The 20,098-nt window shown below is 42.2% G+C and overlaps 2 protein-coding genes across 7 annotated transcripts; one reads left to right on the top strand and one right to left on the bottom strand.

Annotated features, from left to right (window-relative positions):
• Positions 1-1,665: 1,665 nt before the first annotated feature.
• On the bottom strand, positions 1,666-6,131 carry LOC143494206 (uncharacterized). Of its 6 annotated transcripts, none has more exons than XR_013125573.1 (4): positions 6,011-6,131; positions 5,572-5,816; positions 3,228-5,190; positions 2,985-3,119 (listed from the first exon to the last, which is right to left on the bottom strand). XR_013125573.1 is itself a non-coding variant. In XM_076992308.1 (3 exons), exon 3 carries the CDS (start codon positions 2,585-2,587, stop codon positions 2,075-2,077), a length of 513 nt encoding a protein of 170 aa, XP_076848423.1. In that variant the 5' UTR covers positions 2,588-2,622; positions 2,979-3,119; positions 3,228-3,406; the 3' UTR covers positions 1,666-2,074. The 6 variants fall into 6 exon arrangements, 1 of the variants encoding a protein (XP_076848423.1); XR_013125576.1 differs by having other exon boundaries at positions 5,572-5,712; positions 6,011-6,127; XR_013125575.1 differs by lacking the exon at positions 6,011-6,131 and adding an exon at positions 5,821-5,987 and having other exon boundaries at positions 5,572-5,712.
• A 12,093-nt stretch (positions 6,132-18,224) lies between these two features.
• LOC143494210 (uncharacterized) lies at positions 18,225-19,459 on the top strand. The gene is made up of 2 exons (XM_076992316.1): positions 18,225-18,314; positions 18,536-19,459. Exons 1-2 carry the CDS (start codon positions 18,233-18,235, stop codon positions 19,108-19,110), a joined length of 657 nt encoding a protein of 218 aa, XP_076848431.1. The 5' UTR covers positions 18,225-18,232; the 3' UTR covers positions 19,111-19,459.
• Positions 19,460-20,098: the final 639 nt, after the last annotated feature.

The raw sequence follows: 20,098 nt of genomic DNA, 5'->3' as shown, positions 1-20,098 counted from the left end.
GAAGGAAAAGGCAAACTTCTTCCTTCTGGAATTTGCCCTAGTACATTTACATTTACATTTATGGCATTTAGCAGACACTCTTATCCAGAGCAACTTGGAATTTGCCCTAGTATTAACTGAATGAGCAACGTAAATGACACTTGAGCTTGCGTTCTGCTCTGGTACATCTTACCGAAGCAATGCACATCACATTGTTGGTTGTATCTTTCTGAAAGAATACAGAAACCTCCTGAACCCCACCAATATTCACACCCACTGGTTGTTCAGTCAGCAATGAAGCTTTAGCTTAATTATATTTTATCATCATAAACTGAAATTCAGGCTGGTTCAAACCTTGTATCAAATGCCTTAAAAACAACAAGCTACTGTCATGGTGTACCAGGCATCCTGCCCAAGAGACAAAGCGCACTGCAAAACACCCCCTCACACACACACACACATGCACACACATACACACACTGCTCGCTCTCCTAATCACCTGGTTACTAAATCATGTGCCCTTGTGTCTTGTTATCAACCTTTCTTCCCTATTTGCCTCCGACAGATCCAGTGCTGTGTGTTGCTTACCAAGGAAGATGTCCTGAGTTTGGTTCAGCTCTCCGGCGTCTCAATGTTTTGAGTGTTTTTCCCAGTGAGTTTTCGACTTTATTCTTTTTAGCCAGCTCAATGCTGCACTCTTTATTTCCACTATGGAGAATAAAGACACTCCTTTGGTGAACACATGCCACACTCCCTCCCTCTCAGTGTCACAGGTACAGCTGTGTTTGTTGTCATAAACCATGCAAAAATGTACCTACCAGGAAGTGCAATCATACAAGTTGAATAAGACATTCAGGACTCATTTGTAAAATTTGAGAAAAAGTTTAATTACTTACTCTAATTAATTACTCTACATACAGACCACTAAATGAATGTAAAAAATGTTTTCAGCACCACTGAGAAAGAAAGATAGGCTAGTACATAAAGTGTCTGCCAAATATATAGCCAGTAGTATTGCTAGGATACACAGGAACTAAACTTAGAAACAGGTGTATCTCTCTAAACTTTAGAAGCTAAAATACCAAAAAATAATTGTAAGATGTATCATCTTACACCACACTCGCTCTACTTTATCTAAAGGCTCTACAGAGAAAGTATGAGGAGTTCTCCAGAAACACTCTTTTTACTAAACACAGAAACTCCACGAGTTATCTCACTACAGCCACGCCCCCACAGGCTGGATCAGTTTCTCTTTCCTCAGAAATGAGCTCTGTGCTTGTGAGGATAAACCTGAGGGTGCATGACTTCATAAGCTGGACCGAGCAGTAGACCCACAGCCCTGTGTCTGTATTGGCCTTTCTGCCACTACTCCCAATATGATATGATTCTAATCATGTTGTTACAATGTATATATTATATATATTATATACAGGTGTGTTATTCATTGACTATATAACTCAATGATCATTCATTAATAATGTTTTTCTCATTTTATCTAAATAAGTAATCTTTGGTTACATTAGCATTGTATGGAAAACAAATACCAAGTTTACTCTGATATTACAATATTTTATTATATATATATCTTATATTAAATATTAGTGTGTGTATGGTATATAGTGTACATATAAACCACGTTAACACAACCAGTACCGATTGAAATAGTAATCCTCAACATGTAATCAATTTGATGTCTTTAGTCAGATTCATCCATTTTATTGAATTACAGAAATAGTCAGAAGCACGATAAACAGAATTACGGAATCATAAATGCAGGTTAAAGAAATGGAACTGTCTGTTTTGTTCCAAAGCAACATAACAAGAGTGACAAGTCACTGAATAGTGACTTATTTGAGGTTTCTCATTTCATCTATTTGAAGTATTTTATTTCTACTAAGCAATTCCTGTTTCCATATAGTTATCTTACTTTAGCTGAGCTAACCAGAAATATTTATTTCCCTGTCACTTTACCAGCATTCAGATCTGCATACTGGACATTCATTCCCATTAATTCAAAAGGGGGAAAACATTAAAGGACATTTTTCTAGCCTTTTTGGATTTTTTTAGTTTAGCAAATGAAAACAAAAATGTTAAATCAGTTATAATACCCTGTGTTGTAAAGAAACTTACCCAATTTACGCCGTCTAATAATCATAAGTAGGCCCTTGCTAATGCGATAGGTGTTATCTGGGTCGAAGTTTGACTTGTTGATGTGTGTGGTGATGTAAACTTTATCGACCCAATCATCGTCAAGACTAACAATTATACGGTCCATGTTACTGTGGTCTTTGTGGCCAGTATAGTCTTCAGAGACATATCTGGGCAGGCTCTGTGCTCCTGCTGATTTTAGATCGCCCACCTCATAGTAGTGGAAGTCGACTTCAGGCAGGAGTTTCATGCCATCACTCTGATATCTGTTCTTAAAGTAACGGAAACCATATTCCCTATTCTCTGGGTAACAATTTATGACCATATCGTTGTTTTCATCAATAGTTACACATTTGTTTGCAAACCAGTATAGAAGTTTGAGTCCATGTCTTGGTGAGGGTTGACCAAATCCAGACGACTCCAAATGGGCTATTTCATTTAGTGTCTCTACATCGGCCATGGTCCACTTTTAAATAGAGGTGGTTTCAAAAGGATCTAAACAATAAAAAACATTATTACAGCTATGTCTCCTTCAGTTTATAAAACCTTCATACACTGAAATCAGGCTGGTTCAGACCTTGCAATACGACAAATGCCTTAAATACAACAAGCTTGTGTTAAGGTATACCAGGCACCCTGCCCAAGGGATATAACACACTACCAAACACACACACACACACACACACACACACACACACACACACACACACACACACACACACACACACACACACACACACACACACACACACACACAGACCCTCTGCCAGTCATGAGTCCTTGTCCTTGCTATCCTCTTTAATTTTCTGCCCTATTTCCCTCCGACAGGTTCAGTGCTGTGCATTGCTTACCTGTGCCACACCAAGGAAGATGTCCTGAGTTTGATTTAGCTCTTCTGTGTCTCAATGTTTCGAGTGTTTTCTCCCAGTGTGTTTTCGTCTTTGTCTTTTTTAGCCAGCTCGAAGCTGCACTCTTTATTTACTTTATTTCCACTATGGAGAATAAAGACACTCCTCTGGTGAACACATGCCACACTCCCTCCCTCTCAGCGTCATAGGTACAGCTGTGTTTGTTGTCATAAAAGCCACAGATTTACCTACCAGGAAATGCGATCGTACAAGTTGAACAAGACATTCAGGAATAATTGATAGAAAGCTTAATTACTTAATCTACATACAGAACATTAAATGAATGTAAAAAATGTTTCAGCACCGTTTTATCTCACTACAGCCACCTCCCCACCGGCTGGATCACTTTCTGTTTCCTGAGAAATTAGCTCTGTGCCTGTGAGGAAAGCCTGCTTTTTATTTTTTTTTATCTCACTACAGCCACACCCCCACAGGCTGGATCAGTTTCTGTTTCTTCAGAAATTAGCTCTGAGCCTGTGAGGAAAAGCCTGCTGCCCTGGCAATCTGCACCTAGCAGAAAGAACGTGGAGAGGAACGTCAGAAGGTGCATGACTTCAAAAGCTGGACAGAGCAGTAGACCTACAGCCCCGCATGTGCGTTGGCCTTTCTGCCACTACTCCCAATATTATATGCTTCTAACCATGTTGTTGCAATGTAAGATGTATATATACATTACATGAGTGATTTCACTTAAAATCAATCACTCAATCAATCAATCAAAATTTATTTATATAGCGCTTTTTACAACAGTTGTTGTTACAAAGCAGCTTTACAAGTGTCCAAGTCCAAGCCCCCAGTGAGCAAGCCAAGGGCGACAGTGGCAAGGAAAAACTCCCTAAGGGCATGAAGAAGAAATCTTAAGAGGAACCAAGACTCAGGGGGGGAACCCATCCTCCTCTGGCCGACGCCGGTCACCATGACAACAACAATAAGTTAAAGAGCGAGATAGAAAAAGGAAATCAAAGAAACCACAGCATCTTTTGAAAAGTTGGCGACAACTCTGTCCATTTAGAGAAAGCAAGTCTAAAGATATAATTTATTGATCATTTGTCCATCATTTTTATTCTTGTTTCATCAAATTAAGTAATCTTTGGTACATTAGCATTGTATGGAAAACAAACACCATGTTTACTCGGATTTCACAATATTTGATATATTAGTATGGGTATATAGTGTACAAAAAACACACACTAATACAACCAATACTGATTGGGACAGTCATTCTCAACCTGTAATTAATTAGATCCCTTTAGTCAGATTCACTAATTTAACTGAATTACAGAAAGTCAGAATCAAGATAAACAGAATTATGAAATCATAAATCCAGGTTACATAAATTGAATTGTATGTTGTTGTTCCAATACAAAAAGACAAGAGTGAATGTCACTAAGTAATTCACCTATTTGAAGTATAAGCAATTTCCGTTCCCATATAGTTATCGTACTTTAGCTGAGCTATCCAGAAATATTTATTTCCCTGTCACTTTACCAGTATTCAAATCTGCATACTGGACATTTATTCCCATTAAATCCAAAGGGGATAAACAATAAGGAACTTTTCTCTATCCTTGTTGGCGTTTTTAGTTTAGTAAATGGAAAAATGTTAAATCAGTTATAATACCCTGTGTCATCCAGAAACTTTTCCAAACTCAACCGACTAATAATCATAAGTAGGCCCTTGCTGATGCGATAGGTGTTATCTGAGTCGAAGTTTGAGTTGTTGATGTGTCTGGTGATGTAAACTTTATCAACCAATTCATCATCAAGACTAACAATTATACGGTCCACGTTACTGTCGTGTTTGTGGCCAATATAGTCTTCAGAGACATATCTGGGCAGGCTCTGTGCTCCTGCTGATTTTAGATCGCCCACCTCATAGTAAGGGAGGTTCACTTCAGGCAGTAGTTTTGTGCCATCACTCTGATATCTGTTCTTAAAGGAGCGGAAACCATATGCCTTATTCTCTAGGTCATACTCTGTGACCATATTATTGTGTTCATCAAAAGTTACACAATCATTTGCAAACCAGTAAAGCAATTTGAGTCCATGTCTTGGTGAGGGTCGACCAAATTCAGACGACTCCAGATGGGCTATTTCATTCAATGTCTCTACATTGGCCATGGTCCACTTTTAAATGGAGGTGGTTTCAGAAGGATCTAAACAACAACAATAAAAAAAAAAAAAAACATTATTACAGCTATGAGAGTCTCCTTTAGTCCATTTGAACTTCATTATTCACATCTACGCTGTTGGTTGTTGATGATGTGTTAGCTTCATTAACTATAAAACATCTTCATACACTAAAAATCAGGCTAGTTCAGACCTTGCATAAAATGGCTTAAATATGACAAACTACTGTAAAGTTACACCAGGTCTCCTGCCAAACGTATATAACACACTGCTGAACACACACACACACGCACACAGAGCACTTGTTCCACACTCCCAGTCAATACTGAGTCCTTGTGTCTTCTGTTATCCTCTTTAATTTTCTTCCCTATTTCCCTCTGACAGGTCCAGTGCTGTGTGTTGCTTACCTGTGCCACACCAAGGAAAATGTCCTGAGTTTAGTTCAGCTCTTCTGTGTCTCAGTATTTTGAGTGTTTTCTCCCAGTGTGTTTTCGTCTTTGTGCCTTTTAGCCAGCTCGATGCTGCACTCTTTATTTACTTTATTTCCACTATGGAGAATAAAGACACTCCTCTGGTGAACACATGCCACACTCCCTCCCTCTCAGCGTCATAGGTACAGCTGTGTTTGTTGTCATAAAAGCCACAGATTTACCTACCAGGAAATGCGATCGTACAAGTTGAACAAGACATTCAGGAATAATTGATAGAAAGCTTAATTACTTAATCTACATACAGAACATTAAATGAATGTAAAAAATGTTTCAGCACCGTTTTATCTCACTACAGCCACCTCAGAGTCACAGGTATGGCTGTGATTGTTGTCATAAAAGCCACAAATATACCTACCAGGAAGTGCAAGTTGAACAAGACATTCAGGACTCACTGGTAGAATGTGAGTATAAACTTAACTGCTTAATCTACATACAGACCTCAAAATAAATACATCAAAGGAGAGGTCTCCAGAAACATTTGTATTTTTTTTTATCTCACTACAGCCACACCCCCACAGGTTGGGTCAGTTTCTCTTTCCTCAGAAATGAGCTCTGTGCCTGTGAGGAAAAGCCTGCTGCCCTGACAATCTGGTCAGTATTTCAGAAACTGCTGATCTACTGGGATTTTCATGCACAATCATCTCGAGGGTTTACAGAGAATGGTCAGAAAAAGAGAAAATATCCAACCCGATACTCGCAAGGTGTACCTAATAAAGTGGCCGGTGCAGAGCCGGCCCTGACCAATGTGGTGCCCTAGGCGAGATTTTGGTTGGTGCCCCCTGTATCATCAATCATTGGGTTGATTGTGTCACTATTAAAGAAACAATCAAAAAGCAAATGACTTAAATATTACCATATAACAAGCAATAAATATAAAGGTGTTGCACAAAAAATATTTTAAAACTATTTTACATAATGTAGTGCTGAGAACAACTTTTAAATATTAATAATACATTAAAAAAATAAAAAACAACAACTACCACCAATGCAAATTAGGGCAATTTGCCTACTGCAACATTATTATTTCAAAAGTGCATCCGCAATGAACAGAGGAGCATATGTGTGTTTTAATATATATTTATTTTAAAACTTGCTGATCTAAGCTAACCATTGCACCTACTAGGATTGGGCAGTATGATGACAGTGGCGGTTTTCACTAAGATCATACAGAGGGGATAAAGCCACAATGACAATTGAGTGTTAGTTGTGAGTCAAGCGAGCTGGTTTAAAAGAAAAACACAACAGCTACAGATTGGCAACATTTTGGATTTGTTTCAAATAAAAATGAGAGACCATTGGAGCACGCCCCCACAATTCTAATTCGATAATATGATTGGTTGATAAAACTGCCAATCTATAATAAAAGCTCTCAATGTAAAAGGTCCTTTCTCTTTTTTACCTAGAAACAACGGTGTGAAATATTCTGATTGGTTGATTTTTTATTTCACCGCTGAAGTTTTTTTCCACCACAAGTACGAAAAGTGGATTTAAAAGCCGATTTATAGGAAAAATACAAATTATTGGTAAAGCGTTATTAACATATATTACATATAATAGATAAAGCATCCTTTTTAAGATCAATTAACCTTCAGAGAAGGCGTTGAAGTCCCGGACGGTTCGCCAATGGTATAGTGTTAATTCACCACATATTACCATTATATTACCTGTTTTTTGCCGCCTTTCTTCCTCCATTTTTCTCCTTTTTCTACCCTGGGCACCAGAGGATTTCTCCCTTTTTGACGTCTTTTCGAGGAGATGTCACTCACTCTGTGGTATCTTTTTCCCCCACAGAGAAACAGTAACGAGGTGCGCAGAGCGCGCGCGGGTGATAGGTGTCGTGTGTTGTTATTATAAAAATTATTAATTTGACAAATATTATTAAACAATGAAATTATGATTATGTGGACTTTGCTTGTTTTCACATTTATTAATTGTTCATTTGTTTAAAAAAAAAAACGCATGCACGCGAGCGCCCCCTGGACAGACGGCGCCCCTAGCATTTGCCTATGTCGCCTAATGGAAGGGCCGGCCCTGGGCCGGTGTGTTTGTGTGTGTGCACATGCATACATATATACATACATATATCCTCATCACAGTACACACCCTCTCATTCCCTGACACTCCCATCTCATCTCAATCACCCGTGTACTGACACCTGCCACACTGTAAAAAAGAAAAAGTTGAGAAAACTCAAAATTTTAAGGTAACTTACTGCACTCGATTTTTGAGTTTTGATCCCAACTCAAACTCTTAAGTTTTTAAGAAATTCACTCACAGTTGAGCCAATTTATTATTTCTTGTTCCAATTATTTATTTTTCACAGGTATATAAACTTCAGATTTTAAGTATTGCCTACAAATAATTCCAAATGTTATGCTAACTTATTATATCTTGTTCAGATAATTTATCCTGCCCATGTATATGAACCTCAAAATGTAAGTGTTACATACCAAGAGTTCCAATTTTTTTTTAGTTGTGCCAACTTAATATATTGTGGCGTAGTGTGGGAGAAAGAGGCCGCAGACAAGTACATTCTTATCAAGAACACAGGTTTTATTCTCACCTTGCAAGAAAATTGGCACTCACAGGCACAATCTGATCAAACTCAAAGCCTACAAACAGCTTGACATTGCACATGAAACACAGGGGGAGGTCATGAAGATGGCAACTTTACACATACATGGAGGGGGAACTCGGATAATGCACATGTACATAAAAAATGGACCAGGTGACTTAACTAATAACACACAATTAATAATCATTAATAACACTATACAGACATAAACACCACATAATACACATAACAGGGCCGGAGCCGCAAGGGCTCATGGGTAATGACGTCACCATCTGGCACCCCCCCATTGGTCAGACGCTACAATATCTAGTTCAGATAATGTATATTTCACATGTACATAAATATCTAAATTCAGTACTAAGAATACGGTAGCTAACTGAAGTTGGGTCATATAAGACAAATGACAAAACACATTTGGACGTTAATATTCAGTTCAGAGTAGCGTAGGTCGCTGCTTGCCGCAGGTGAAATCCATTTCAAGATGTCCGGAGTCCAATTCTGGCAGAAATCGCAAACCCCGCCCCGTTCTCAACTAAGGAGTCAAATTGAGCATGTACAGAGGAGTTGGCCTGGCCTTAACTAGGGTTCAACTACAATTTGTATATTTTGACAATGCAGGTTGTAAGCTCAGATCAACTTTTAACAAGAAACTCAATAAAGTAAGCTGATCCAATTACTTTGTTATAGTTTATGGTGCAATTAATTATTTTTTTATATTTATATTTATTATAAATAATTATTTTTTATTTATATATATACTGTTACGTTTGGGGCGGACAGGCATGACGCAAATGCAGAATTCAGGGGGTTTTAATAAGGAAAGTAACAAACACAAATATAACACAGAGGGCAGAGGGACTATACTAAACAATAGGGAGAGGACACCAACTAAACAGGTAAGCTAAACAACAGGGAAACGTGAATGTATAGACCATAACAAACCGAGAACTATGTAAGCATACGGAGGGGAAGAACATATGATACAGGGACAACAGACACGGGGTAGGACAGACACAATGGCCCGGACACCGGACGCATGGGAGGACCAGGACAAGGAACGGGTGGCGACGTGGGAACGGGGACAGACGAGACAGGACAAGGGGTCGACACAGGGGGCGAGGCCGGACAAGACGGGGTCAAGGGCACAGGACTGGACACCAGGGAGGACTGAGACGCGGAGGCAAACAAGCGGAGGACGACGGAGACAGGGACGGGAACAAAGTGGGTGACGATCTGCGGAACAGACACAGGCACAGTGATATGGAGGACACCACCACGGATGGACACAGGGACAGGGACGTGGACGCGGACAGAAACACACACACGAACAGGGACTAACAGGAAACCAGGGAGGGAACAGGGCAAAAAAGGGAACATAGGTAGATGTAAAACAGGACTAACAAGAGTGTCAATGTCCGGACAGTTCAGCATGGAGCCAGCCCCAGGCCCACAGGCGGGCAAGGCAGTCACTGTGGGGGCTGGCGTGAGCTGAGGAGTGTCCTGGGAAACCGGCAGAGCCGGAGGAGGGTCCAGGGGAGCCGGGGAGGGGTCCATGGGTACGGGCAGGTCCGGCTGAGGGACAGCGGAGACCGGGGAGGCCGGCGGAGGGGCCGCAGGGACTGGCGGGGTCCGCGGACGGGCAGCGGGAACAGGCGGGGGCCGCTGGCGGGGCGCGGGAACCGGCGGGGGTCGCTGGCGGGTAGCGGGAACCGGCGGGGCCCGCTGGCGGGCAGCGGGAACAGGCGGCGTCGCCGTGCAGACATCATCGGAGGGCGAGGTCGCCGTGCAGACGTCATCGGAGCGCGAGGTCGCCGTGCAGACGTCATCGGAGGGCGAGGTCGCCGTGCAGACGTCATCGGGGGGCGTGTTCCTCGGGCCGGCGTCATCGGGGGGCGTGTTCCTCGGGCCGGCGTCATCGGGGGTGTGGCAGCCGGGCCGACATCATCGTGGGGCGTGGCAGCCAGAGCGACGTCATCGGCGGGCGTGGCAGCCAGAGCGACGTCATCGGCGGGCGTGGCAGCCAGAGCGACGTCATCGGCGGGCGTGACCACCGGGCTGACGTCATCGGCGGGCGTATCCGCCACACTGATGTCATCGGGGGGTGTGACCACCGCACTGCCGTCATCGGGGGGCGTGACCACCGCACTGACGTCATCGGGGGGCGTGTTCCTCGGGCCGGCGTCATCGGGGGGCGTGTTCCTCGGGCCGGCGTCATCGGGGGGCGTGTTCCTCGGGCCGGCGTCATCGGGGGCGTGGCAGCCGGGCCGACATCATCGTGGGGCGTGGCAGCCAGAGCGACGTCATCGGCGGGCGTGGCAGCCAGAGCGACGTCATCGGCGGGCGTGACCACCGGGCTGACGTCATCGGGGGGCGTATCCGCCACACTGATGTCATTGGGGGGCGTGACCACCGCACTGACGTCATCGGGGGGCGTGACCACCGCACTGACGTCATCGGGGGGCGTGTTCCTCGGGCCGGCGTCATCGGGGGGCGTGTTCCTCGGGCCGGCGTCATCGGGGGCGTGGCAGCCGGGCCGACATCATCGTGGGGCGTGGCAGCCAGAGCGACGTCATCGGCGGGCGTGGCAGCCAGAGCGACGTCATCGGCGGGCGTGACCACCGGGCTGACGTCATCGGGGGGCGTATCCGCCACACTGATGTCATTGGGGGGCGTGACCACCGCACTGACGTCATCGGGGGGCGTGACCACCGCACTGACGTCATCGGGGGGCGTGTCCGCCACACTGACGTCATCCCGGGTCCGAGCTGGCCACTCCTGTGGTGAGTGGCTACTGCGTCCCCCCAAAAAATTCTTGGGGGGCCTTCGGGGAGTGGCTTCCGGGATGCAGTCATCGGGGGTCGTGGAGGTCCTGAGCCTGTTACTGACCCACAGGTCGGCGGTTATTCCCCATTGAGGCTGAGGGGTAGACTCATAAGTACCCCCCCCAAACCTTTCACACAGCGAACGACAAAACCCTGCCATGGTCCAGGCGTCCGTCGCCCGGTGTTTTAGGATAATGTCAGCCCACTCCAGGGCTCTTCCCTTCAACAGAGACCGCAAAAACATCACCAGTATGTTCTCGGGTGGTCTAGGAACAGTGAGGTGTCGTATGTATGCTTCACTCTGAAGAAGAAAGAGTCTGACCAATCCGTTCTCGCCATCGTATTCCTCGGGGCAGGGACACAGAGAGGGCAGCGCCACAGGCTTACCCCCAGCGTCTTTAGCCAGTAAAGCTTGGATAGAGTCCAGTTGTTTAGTAAAGGCATCCCTATCAAACGGTTGTATAGGAACAACCACTGTTTTAACATTCTGCTGCGTCATATCTTTCTGGTCGGTCATTATGTTACGTTTGGGGCGGACAGGCATGACGCAAATGCAGAATTCAGGGGGTTTTAATAAGGAAAGTAACAAACACAAACATAACACAGAGGGCAGAGGGACTATACTAAACAATAGGGAGAGGACACCAACTAAACAGGTAAGCTAAACAACAGGGAAACGTGAATGTATAGACCATAACAAACCGAGAACTATGTAAGCATACGGAGGGGAAGAACATATGATACAGGGATAACACAACAGTAAACTTTAACTAAGCAAACAACGAGACACGGAAGTACAAAAGATTACAGAAGACTAGGGGTATGCACAAGGAAAACATACGCGCTGAACATGGGAAAACAAAACAAACGAAGGCTAAGAACGAAGCAGAGAGGGAGAACAAGAACTATAACATAACCAGACTATGAAGCAGGGCAAAGGAAAAACGAGGGACTTACACACAAGGACAATAGCATGAACGGACCATAGGCAAAACAGAGGAACAGCGAGGGACTCACGTACAGGGACCCGACAACGGAGAACAACACTAGGGGGTTTTATACACAAAGACAAGACGGTGAAACAAGACTCAGGTGTGCGAGACTAACGACGAGGGCGTGACAGACAGACGGAGGGACGAATGGGAGCGGGAGCTAGGCGGGACCAGGGAGGAGGGAGGGGCTGGACGTGACGTATACATACATACATACTTGTCACGCCCGTGATACCTACCTGTCCTGTTATATCTGTGCCTGCCACATCGGACAAACTCATAACACCATGTCCAACATCTGCGAGTGTCTGCTATTCTGTCTGATTGTGACAATACTCACAAAAAAGCTTTGGACTGGCTCAGATTAAAATGTGTATTCATTGTGTATTGTCTTTGTAAATTGAAAATTAAAAAGTTTGAGAAACACGAGCTTCATGTTTGCAAGAACTGAGTTGTCTGCAACAAAATGAATTTAAAAATCAAATAAGAGACTTTCAGAACAATTATTTGATTGGCTGTTAAAATATTGCATTTAATGTGATTTGATTAAAATTCTATAGAAATAATTTCATTGAAAGTATGTCTAAAAGCATGTTAAGTAAAATACATTATGATTAAACATTGATTTAAACACCATTTATCCTTTGCAAGTATGCACTTTTACATAAGTTTATCCACACCACTAAAACTTATACCATATAGCAATTTTCTATTAGCTAAATAGATAAACAATTATGAACAATTTAACAGAAACCACCCTAATAAATATCAACAGTTTCATTTCATTCAATCTAAAAATGGCCTCCTGAACATTTTAACATTTCCTCTGATTGTTTTTCTCTCCTCTGGGTTTTAATCTATTCATAAAGCCTGTTTAAAGAATTATACACCAGGAGTTGTTCTCTGGTGGACTCTCAGTTGGTTTCATCTTTTTGAGGAAATCTTCTCTCTGCAGATTCCGGATTATCTTGAGGAGGCCCTGGCTGACTCGATAGGTGCGACTACGGCTGAAATTCGTCTGAGTTGTGTGTTCAGCTATGTACACCCTCTCAAGATAACCACTGTCATTAAGACACACGATGATGCGATCCATGTTACTGTTCTGAAGATCCCTCGAGTAGTTCTCTCTGACGTACCAGGGCAATTTGTCTGCTCCTGGGGCACTGAGGTTGCCCACCTCATACTTTGGGATGTTCTGATTAGGCAAGGGTGTTTCTTCATCATCAATTCTATTGTGGAATCGGTGAAATCCATAAACTCCATGTGTAAGGTTGAACTTTGGAACCAAACGACCAAATGTATCAATGTCAATGCATTCATTTGCAAACCAATACAAAAGATTTAGTCCATGTCTAGGATATGGCTTGCCAAACCCTTTGTCTTTGAGCTGGGCCAGTTCATTTAGAGTCATTCCCATGATTGATATCCAAGAAAGACCTATACAGATCTCTGGATGAGGACAAAAACATTAGGTAAATGGACTTTGAACTACATCAAATAGCTGTGTTCCGTAATACAACATTGTCAGGATTTAGTAAAGCATATTCGAAGTACATGCAAAAAGCCAACGTTAGTTAACAATGGGAATTTACCGTCTACATTTAGAAAGTACTCACTACGGTCAGAAATATTAAAACAAGCCTGTGAATTACAATGTAAGTTGTACACACCACCACTGTCTCCTGTAGCTTGTGCGTAGACTAATTGCAGTAGTCTCCAGACTTCTCCACTTGCTGTCTCAAGACTGAACATGAGTAACACGCTGCACTTACTTTAATCCTGTATAGGAGGCAGGCTTCATCAGGCTGCACTAGGAAACCAAAACTTAAAGCAGCATTTCTGCACAATGAATGGGAATGTGAAACTTATCACACCCACGGGCTATCATGTTACCATTTATACACTCAGATAACAAATATGCTCAGATTTATATGCTCAGATAACAAAGTGGGTTATATAGATAATTGAACACGTTTTGAGGGCAGGCCTGGCCTTTTGAAGCGAGACGGCAGGGCCGGCCCTTTCATTAGGCGACATAGGCAAATGCTAGGGGCGCCGTCTGTCCAGGGGGGCGCTCGCGTGCATGCGTTTTTTTTTAAACAAATGAACAATTAATAAATGTGAAAACAAGCAAAGTCCACATAATCATAATTTCATTGTTTAATATTATTTGTCAAATTAATAATTTTTATAATAACAACACACGACACCTATCACCCGCGCGCGCTCTGCGCACCTCGTTACTGTTTCTCTGTGGGGGGAAAAGACACCACAGAGTGAGTGACATCTCCTCGAAAAGACGTCAAAAAGGGAGAAATCCTCTGGTGCCCAGGGTAGAAAAAGGAGAAAAATGGAGGAAGAAAGGCGGCAAAAAACAGGTAATATAATGGTAATATGTGGTGAATTAACACTATACCAGTGGCGAACCGTCAGGGACTTCAACGCCTTCTCTGAAGGTTAATTGATCTTAAAAAGGATGCTTTATCTATTATATGTAATATATGTTAATAACGCTTTACCAATAATTTGTATTTTTCCTATAAATCGGCTTTTAAATTCACTTTTCGTACTTGTGGTGGAAAAAAACTTCAGCGGTGAAATAAAAAATCAACCAATCAGAATATTTCACACCGTTGTTTCTAGGTAAAAAAGAGAAAATACCGTTTACATTGAGAGCTTTTATTATAGATTGGCAGTTTTATCAACCAATCATATTATCGAATTAGAATTGTGGGGGCGTGCTCCAATGGTCTCTCATTTTTATTTGAAACAAATCCAAAATGTTGCCAATCTGTAGCTGTTGTGTTTTTCTTTGAAACCAGCTCGCTTGACTCACAACTAACACTCAATTGTCATTGTGGCTTTATCCCCTCTGTATGATCTTAGTGAAAACCGCCACTGTCATCATACTGCCCAATCCTAGTAGGTGCAATGGTTAGCTTAGATCAGCAAGTTTTAAAATAAATATATATTAAAACACACATATGCTCCTCTGTTCATTGCGGATGCACTTTTGAAATAATAATGTTGCAGTAGGCAAATTGCCCTGATTTGCATTGGTGGTAGTTGTTGTTTTTTATTTTTTTTAAATGTATTATTAATATTTAAAAGTTGTTCTCAGCACTACATTATGTAAAATAGTTTTAAAATATTTTTTGTGCAACACCTTTATATTTATTGCTTGTTATATGGTAATATTTAAGTAATTTGCTTTTTGAACGCAGTCCTGTCCGGACCCAATCTCATTCTTGATTAACTGGATACGGACCAAAACAAAACCGGATCATTTATTTCAGGGCTATTGAAAAAACTTACGTTCGCCACGCGCCGCTCGACCCCCCCCCCCCCCGTCAACAACTTACGTTCGCCACCGGTATCTGCCAAAATTGGACCACGGACAAATTTAGTTGAGTACGCCTGTTATATGGTAATATTTAAGTCATTTGCTTTTTGATTGTTTCTTTAATAGTGACACAATCAACCCAATGATTGATGATACAGGGGGCACCAACCAAAATCTCGCCTAGGGCACCACATTGGTCAGGGCCGGTTCTGCTCATGCTGCTTTCAGTCTGCTCCTCTTGAACGTATATACGGAAGTAGGGAGCATCAAGTCGACGTCACATCAAGACGACATCAGTGATTGGTCAAATTTGCGGGAAAGTTGCGGTGATTGGCTGAAGTTGCAACACCGCCCTGAATTCGCGGGGTTTGCTTGAAGTTGCGTTGAAGTTGCAAATCGCAACATCGCAACTAGTGATGGGATTTTCGGCTCTATTTTGAGATGCGGCTCTAATGGCTCTTCTTACTGTGGAGAGCCGGCTCTTTCGGCTCCCAAACGGCTCCCCATATATATTTTTTACATTATTAATTAATTAATAGCTTAATACTAATTTTATAACATTTTGTTTCATTATTGACATTGTTAAGCACTTGTGATGAGTAAAAATGCTGCATAACAATGCTTTATAAATAAAACTTTTATTATAACCAATTATTAAATGATCACAAAATAGTACCAAAATAGAACGCAATACAGCTTGGTCAATTGCCTGCCGTTTCCACAAAAAAAGTGGAGATAACTTTTTTTCAGTGTTTTCCCACCACATTATTAACTGAAATCTGCGTGTGATTGGTCAGATGTGTTGAGCACACGCTTGACATGCGGGCAGTGGAGACATTCTTTGCAGTGTTGTCCGAAACGATATGTGGTAGTATAAAGAAACACCCCTCAAACACAGGGGAAGGAACATTTACCTGACGAATGTTGCATTGTGTTCCAGGTTTGAAAAGTGCTAAAGTAGGCTAAAGTACTTGAAAATGCTTGAAAATGTAACTGTATTTTGTTTCACAAAAATAGCTGTCTGACTGAATCGATGTGATATGAAAAGCCCAATTGTTTCGAATCATTTCGAGTATATGTATAAATATTTAACTTAAGTTTGCTGGGAAATATTGAAAATGGACCCTGAAAGTGACGTTCAAGTGCTTGAATTCCACCTTGTAAAGGTGTATGAACCCGGCATAAATAACTTTGTTCATTGCGCTGAAGAGGTGCACGACCTTGCTTCGCACTGGGGTCCTCACGCAGGGGCGGAGCCACCGCGATTGCGTCATTTTCGGCGCACGGACCCTCGCGCTGGTCGCGACGCGCCAGGTATAAACTGGCACAAACTGAGGAAATAAACTCTCCGCTCTCTACCACTGGCAGAAGCAGAGCAATAGGCGCAAGGAGAGGGAGAGACAGTGAGGCACCGAAGGACAAATAAAAACGATGTTGGAAAAAACTGTGACACTTGCAGAGCACAAGCGCAATACTGAAGGAAATAGGATAGTAGGATCCTAAAACGGCTCCCATTGCAGAGCCAGTTCCATCGTTCACTTCAAAGAGCCGGCTCTTAGAACCGGATCGTTCGCCAACGACACATCACTAATCGCAACTTTCTGGAGGGTCTGTTCAATAAGCTTCTGTAACTGCCCCTTTAAATCCGTTCACCTATATGCCCACTGCTCAATATGCCATGTTGTGTGCTGGTATTTCTTCTTCCGATTCATGTGTGTTCTAGAACAGCATTTCTGTGTTTTTAGTTTCCAAATTTAAGAATATGTTTCCTTACGTTAGAAATGCTGACAAATTCAATAATCATGTACAAATTGCATACAATTGTAACGACTTGAAATAGAAACCATTTTACAAAAAGGAATGCTTTCATTATATTTTAATATTTTTTTCTACATTCACAAAATCAGTATGGGAAACAATAACCTCTTAATGTATGCTCCTATGCTCGTTTGTTTAATCTATCTCTTTTAAACAAAGTGCGCAGCAAACACGCATCGTGAACACACCCTTTTTGAATAAGGAACCAACTTCAGCTGCCGAATAAGGAGCTGCGAGTAAGTAACAAATCTGAAACTGCGAATAAGTAACCAACTTCAGCGTCGTCTTTTCGGCAACGTCCAACCTAGGTCGACCTCGCACTGGGCGGTTTTCCATGGTCCACGATCCAGACCTTAAGCGTTCTACCATTTCACATATATTCCGACATACAACAGTATTAAGCTGCATGTTGGTGAAAGCTTGGATATCGCCAAGCCTGGTATTTGCATGCTGGTGAAGTTGAAAACGAAAAAGAAAAGTGGGAAATGAAAATGAAAAGTGGAAAATGAAAAAGAAAACCACCAGCAGGTAGCGCCAATCCTCCTCCCCAAACTCGCTCTCCGGAGTGCTCTCCGTTGAGCAAAGCACAAAAATTATTAATTTGACAAATATTATTAAACAATGAAATTATGATTATGTGGACTTTGCTTGTTTTCACATTTATTAATTGTTCATTTGTTTAAAAAAAAAACGCATGCACGCGAGCGCCCCCCTGGACAGACGGCGCCCCTAGCATTTGCCTATGTCGCCTAATGAAAGGGCCGGCCCTGCCGTCTCGCTTCAAAAGGCCAGGCCTGCCCTCAAAACGTGTTCAATTATCTATATAACCCACTTTGTTATCTGAGCATATAAATCTGAGCATATTTGTTATCTGAGTGTATAAATGGTAACATGATAGCCCGTGGGTGTGATAAGTTTCACATTCCCATTCATTGTGCAGAAATGCTGCTTTAAGTTTTGGTTTCCTAGTGCAGCCTGATGAAGCCTGCCTCCTATACAGGATTAAAGTAAGTGCAGCGTGTTACTCATGTTCAGTCTTGAGACAGCAAGTGGAGAAGTCTGGAGACTACTGCAATTAGTCTACGCACAAGCTACAGGAGACAGTGGTGGTGTGTACAACTTACATTGTAATTCACAGGCTTGTTTTAATATTTCTGACCGTAGTGAGTACTTTCTAAATGTAGACGGTAAATTCCCATTGTTAACTAACGTTGGCTTTTTGCATGTACTTCGAATATGCTTTACTAAATCCTGACAATGTTGTATTACGGAACACAGCTATTTGATGTAGTTCAAAGTCCATTTACCTAATGTTTTTGTCCTCATCCAGAGATCTGTATAGGTCTTTCTTGGATATCAATCATGGGAATGACTCTAAATGAACTGGCCCAGCTCAAAGACAAAGGGTTTGGCAAGCCATATCCTAGACATGGACTAAATCTTTTGTATTGGTTTGCAAATGAATGCATTGACATTGATACATTTGGTCGTTTGGTTCCAAAGTTCAACCTTACACATGGAGTTTATGGATTTCACCGATTCCACAATAGAATTGATGATGAAGAAACACCCTTGCCTAATCAGAACATCCCAAAGTATGAGGTGGGCAACCTCAGTGCCCCAGGAGCAGACAAATTGCCCTGGTACGTCAGAGAGAACTACTCGAGGGATCTTCAGAACAGTAACATGGATCGCATCATCGTGTGTCTTAATGACAGTGGTTATCTTGAGAGGGTGTACATAGCTGAACACACAACTCAGACGAATTTCAGCCGTAGTCGCACCTATCGAGTCAGCCAGGGCCTCCTCAAGATAATCCGGAATCTGCAGAGAGAAGATTTCCTCAAAAAGATGAAACCAACTGAGAGTCCACCAGAGAACAACTCCTGGTGTATAATTCTTTAAACAGGCTTTATGAATAGATTAAAACCCAGAGGAGAGAAAAACAATCAGAGGAAATGTTAAAATGTTCAGGAGGCCATTTTTAGATTGAATGAAATGAAACTGTTGATATTTATTAGGGTGGTTTCTGTTAAATTGTTCATAATTGTTTATCTATTTAGCTAATAGAAAATTGCTATATGGTATAAGTTTTAGTGGTGTGGATAAACTTATGTAAAAGTGCATACTTGCAAAGGATAAATGGTGTTTAAATCAATGTTTAATCATAATGTATTTTACTTAACATGCTTTTAGACATACTTTCAATGAAATTATTTCTATAGAATTTTAATCAAATCACATTAAATGCAATATTTTAACAGCCAATCAAATAATTGTTCTGAAAGTCTCTTATTTGATTTTTAAATTCATTTTGTTGCAGACAACTCAGTTCTTGCAAACATGAAGCTCGTGTTTCTCAAACTTTTTAATTTTCAATTTACAAAGACAATACACAATGAATACACATTTTAATCTGAGCCAGTCCAAAGCTTTTTTGTGAGTATTGTCACAATCAGACAGAATAGCAGACACTCGCAGATGTTGGACATGGTGTTATGAGTTTGTCCGATGTGGCAGGCACAGATATAACAGGACAGGTAGGTATCACGGGCGTGACAAGTATGTATGTATGTATACGTCACGTCCAGCCCCTCCCTCCTCCCTGGTCCCGCCTAGCTCCCGCTCCCATTCGTCCCTCCGTCTGTCTGTCACGCCCTCGTCGTTAGTCTCGCACACCTGAGTCTTGTTTCACCGTCTTGTCTTTGTGTATAAAACCCCCTAGTGTTGTTCTCCGTTGTCGGGTCCCTGTACGTGAGTCCCTCGCTGTTCCTCTGTTTTGCCTATGGTCCGTTCATGCTATTGTCCTTGTGTGTAAGTCCCTCGTTTTTCCTTTGCCCTGCTTCATAGTCTGGTTATGTTATAGTTCTTGTTCTCCCTCTCTGCTTCGTTC

The sequence above is a fragment of the Brachyhypopomus gauderio genome, unplaced genomic scaffold (genome assembly GCF_052324685.1).
Source record: "Brachyhypopomus gauderio isolate BG-103 unplaced genomic scaffold, BGAUD_0.2 sc92, whole genome shotgun sequence".
NCBI classification, from domain to species: Eukaryota; Metazoa; Chordata; class Actinopteri; order Gymnotiformes; family Hypopomidae; genus Brachyhypopomus; species Brachyhypopomus gauderio.
This window is presented reverse-complemented; position numbering and strand designations above follow the sequence as displayed.

Bases quoted from the DNA above. Each gene is read 5' to 3' on its own strand.
- LOC143494206 (XM_076992308.1), bottom strand. From the start codon at position 2,587: ATGGCCGATGTAGAGACACTAAATGAAATAGCCCATTTGGAGTCGTCT.
- LOC143494210 (XM_076992316.1), top strand. From the start codon at position 18,233: ATGTTCAGTCTTGAGACAGCAAGTGGAGAAGTCTGGAGACTACTGCAA. The intron at 18,315-18,535 runs GTGTGTACAACT...GTCCTCATCCAG, and splicing joins AGCTACAGGAGACAGTGGTG to AGATCTGTATAGGTCTTTCT.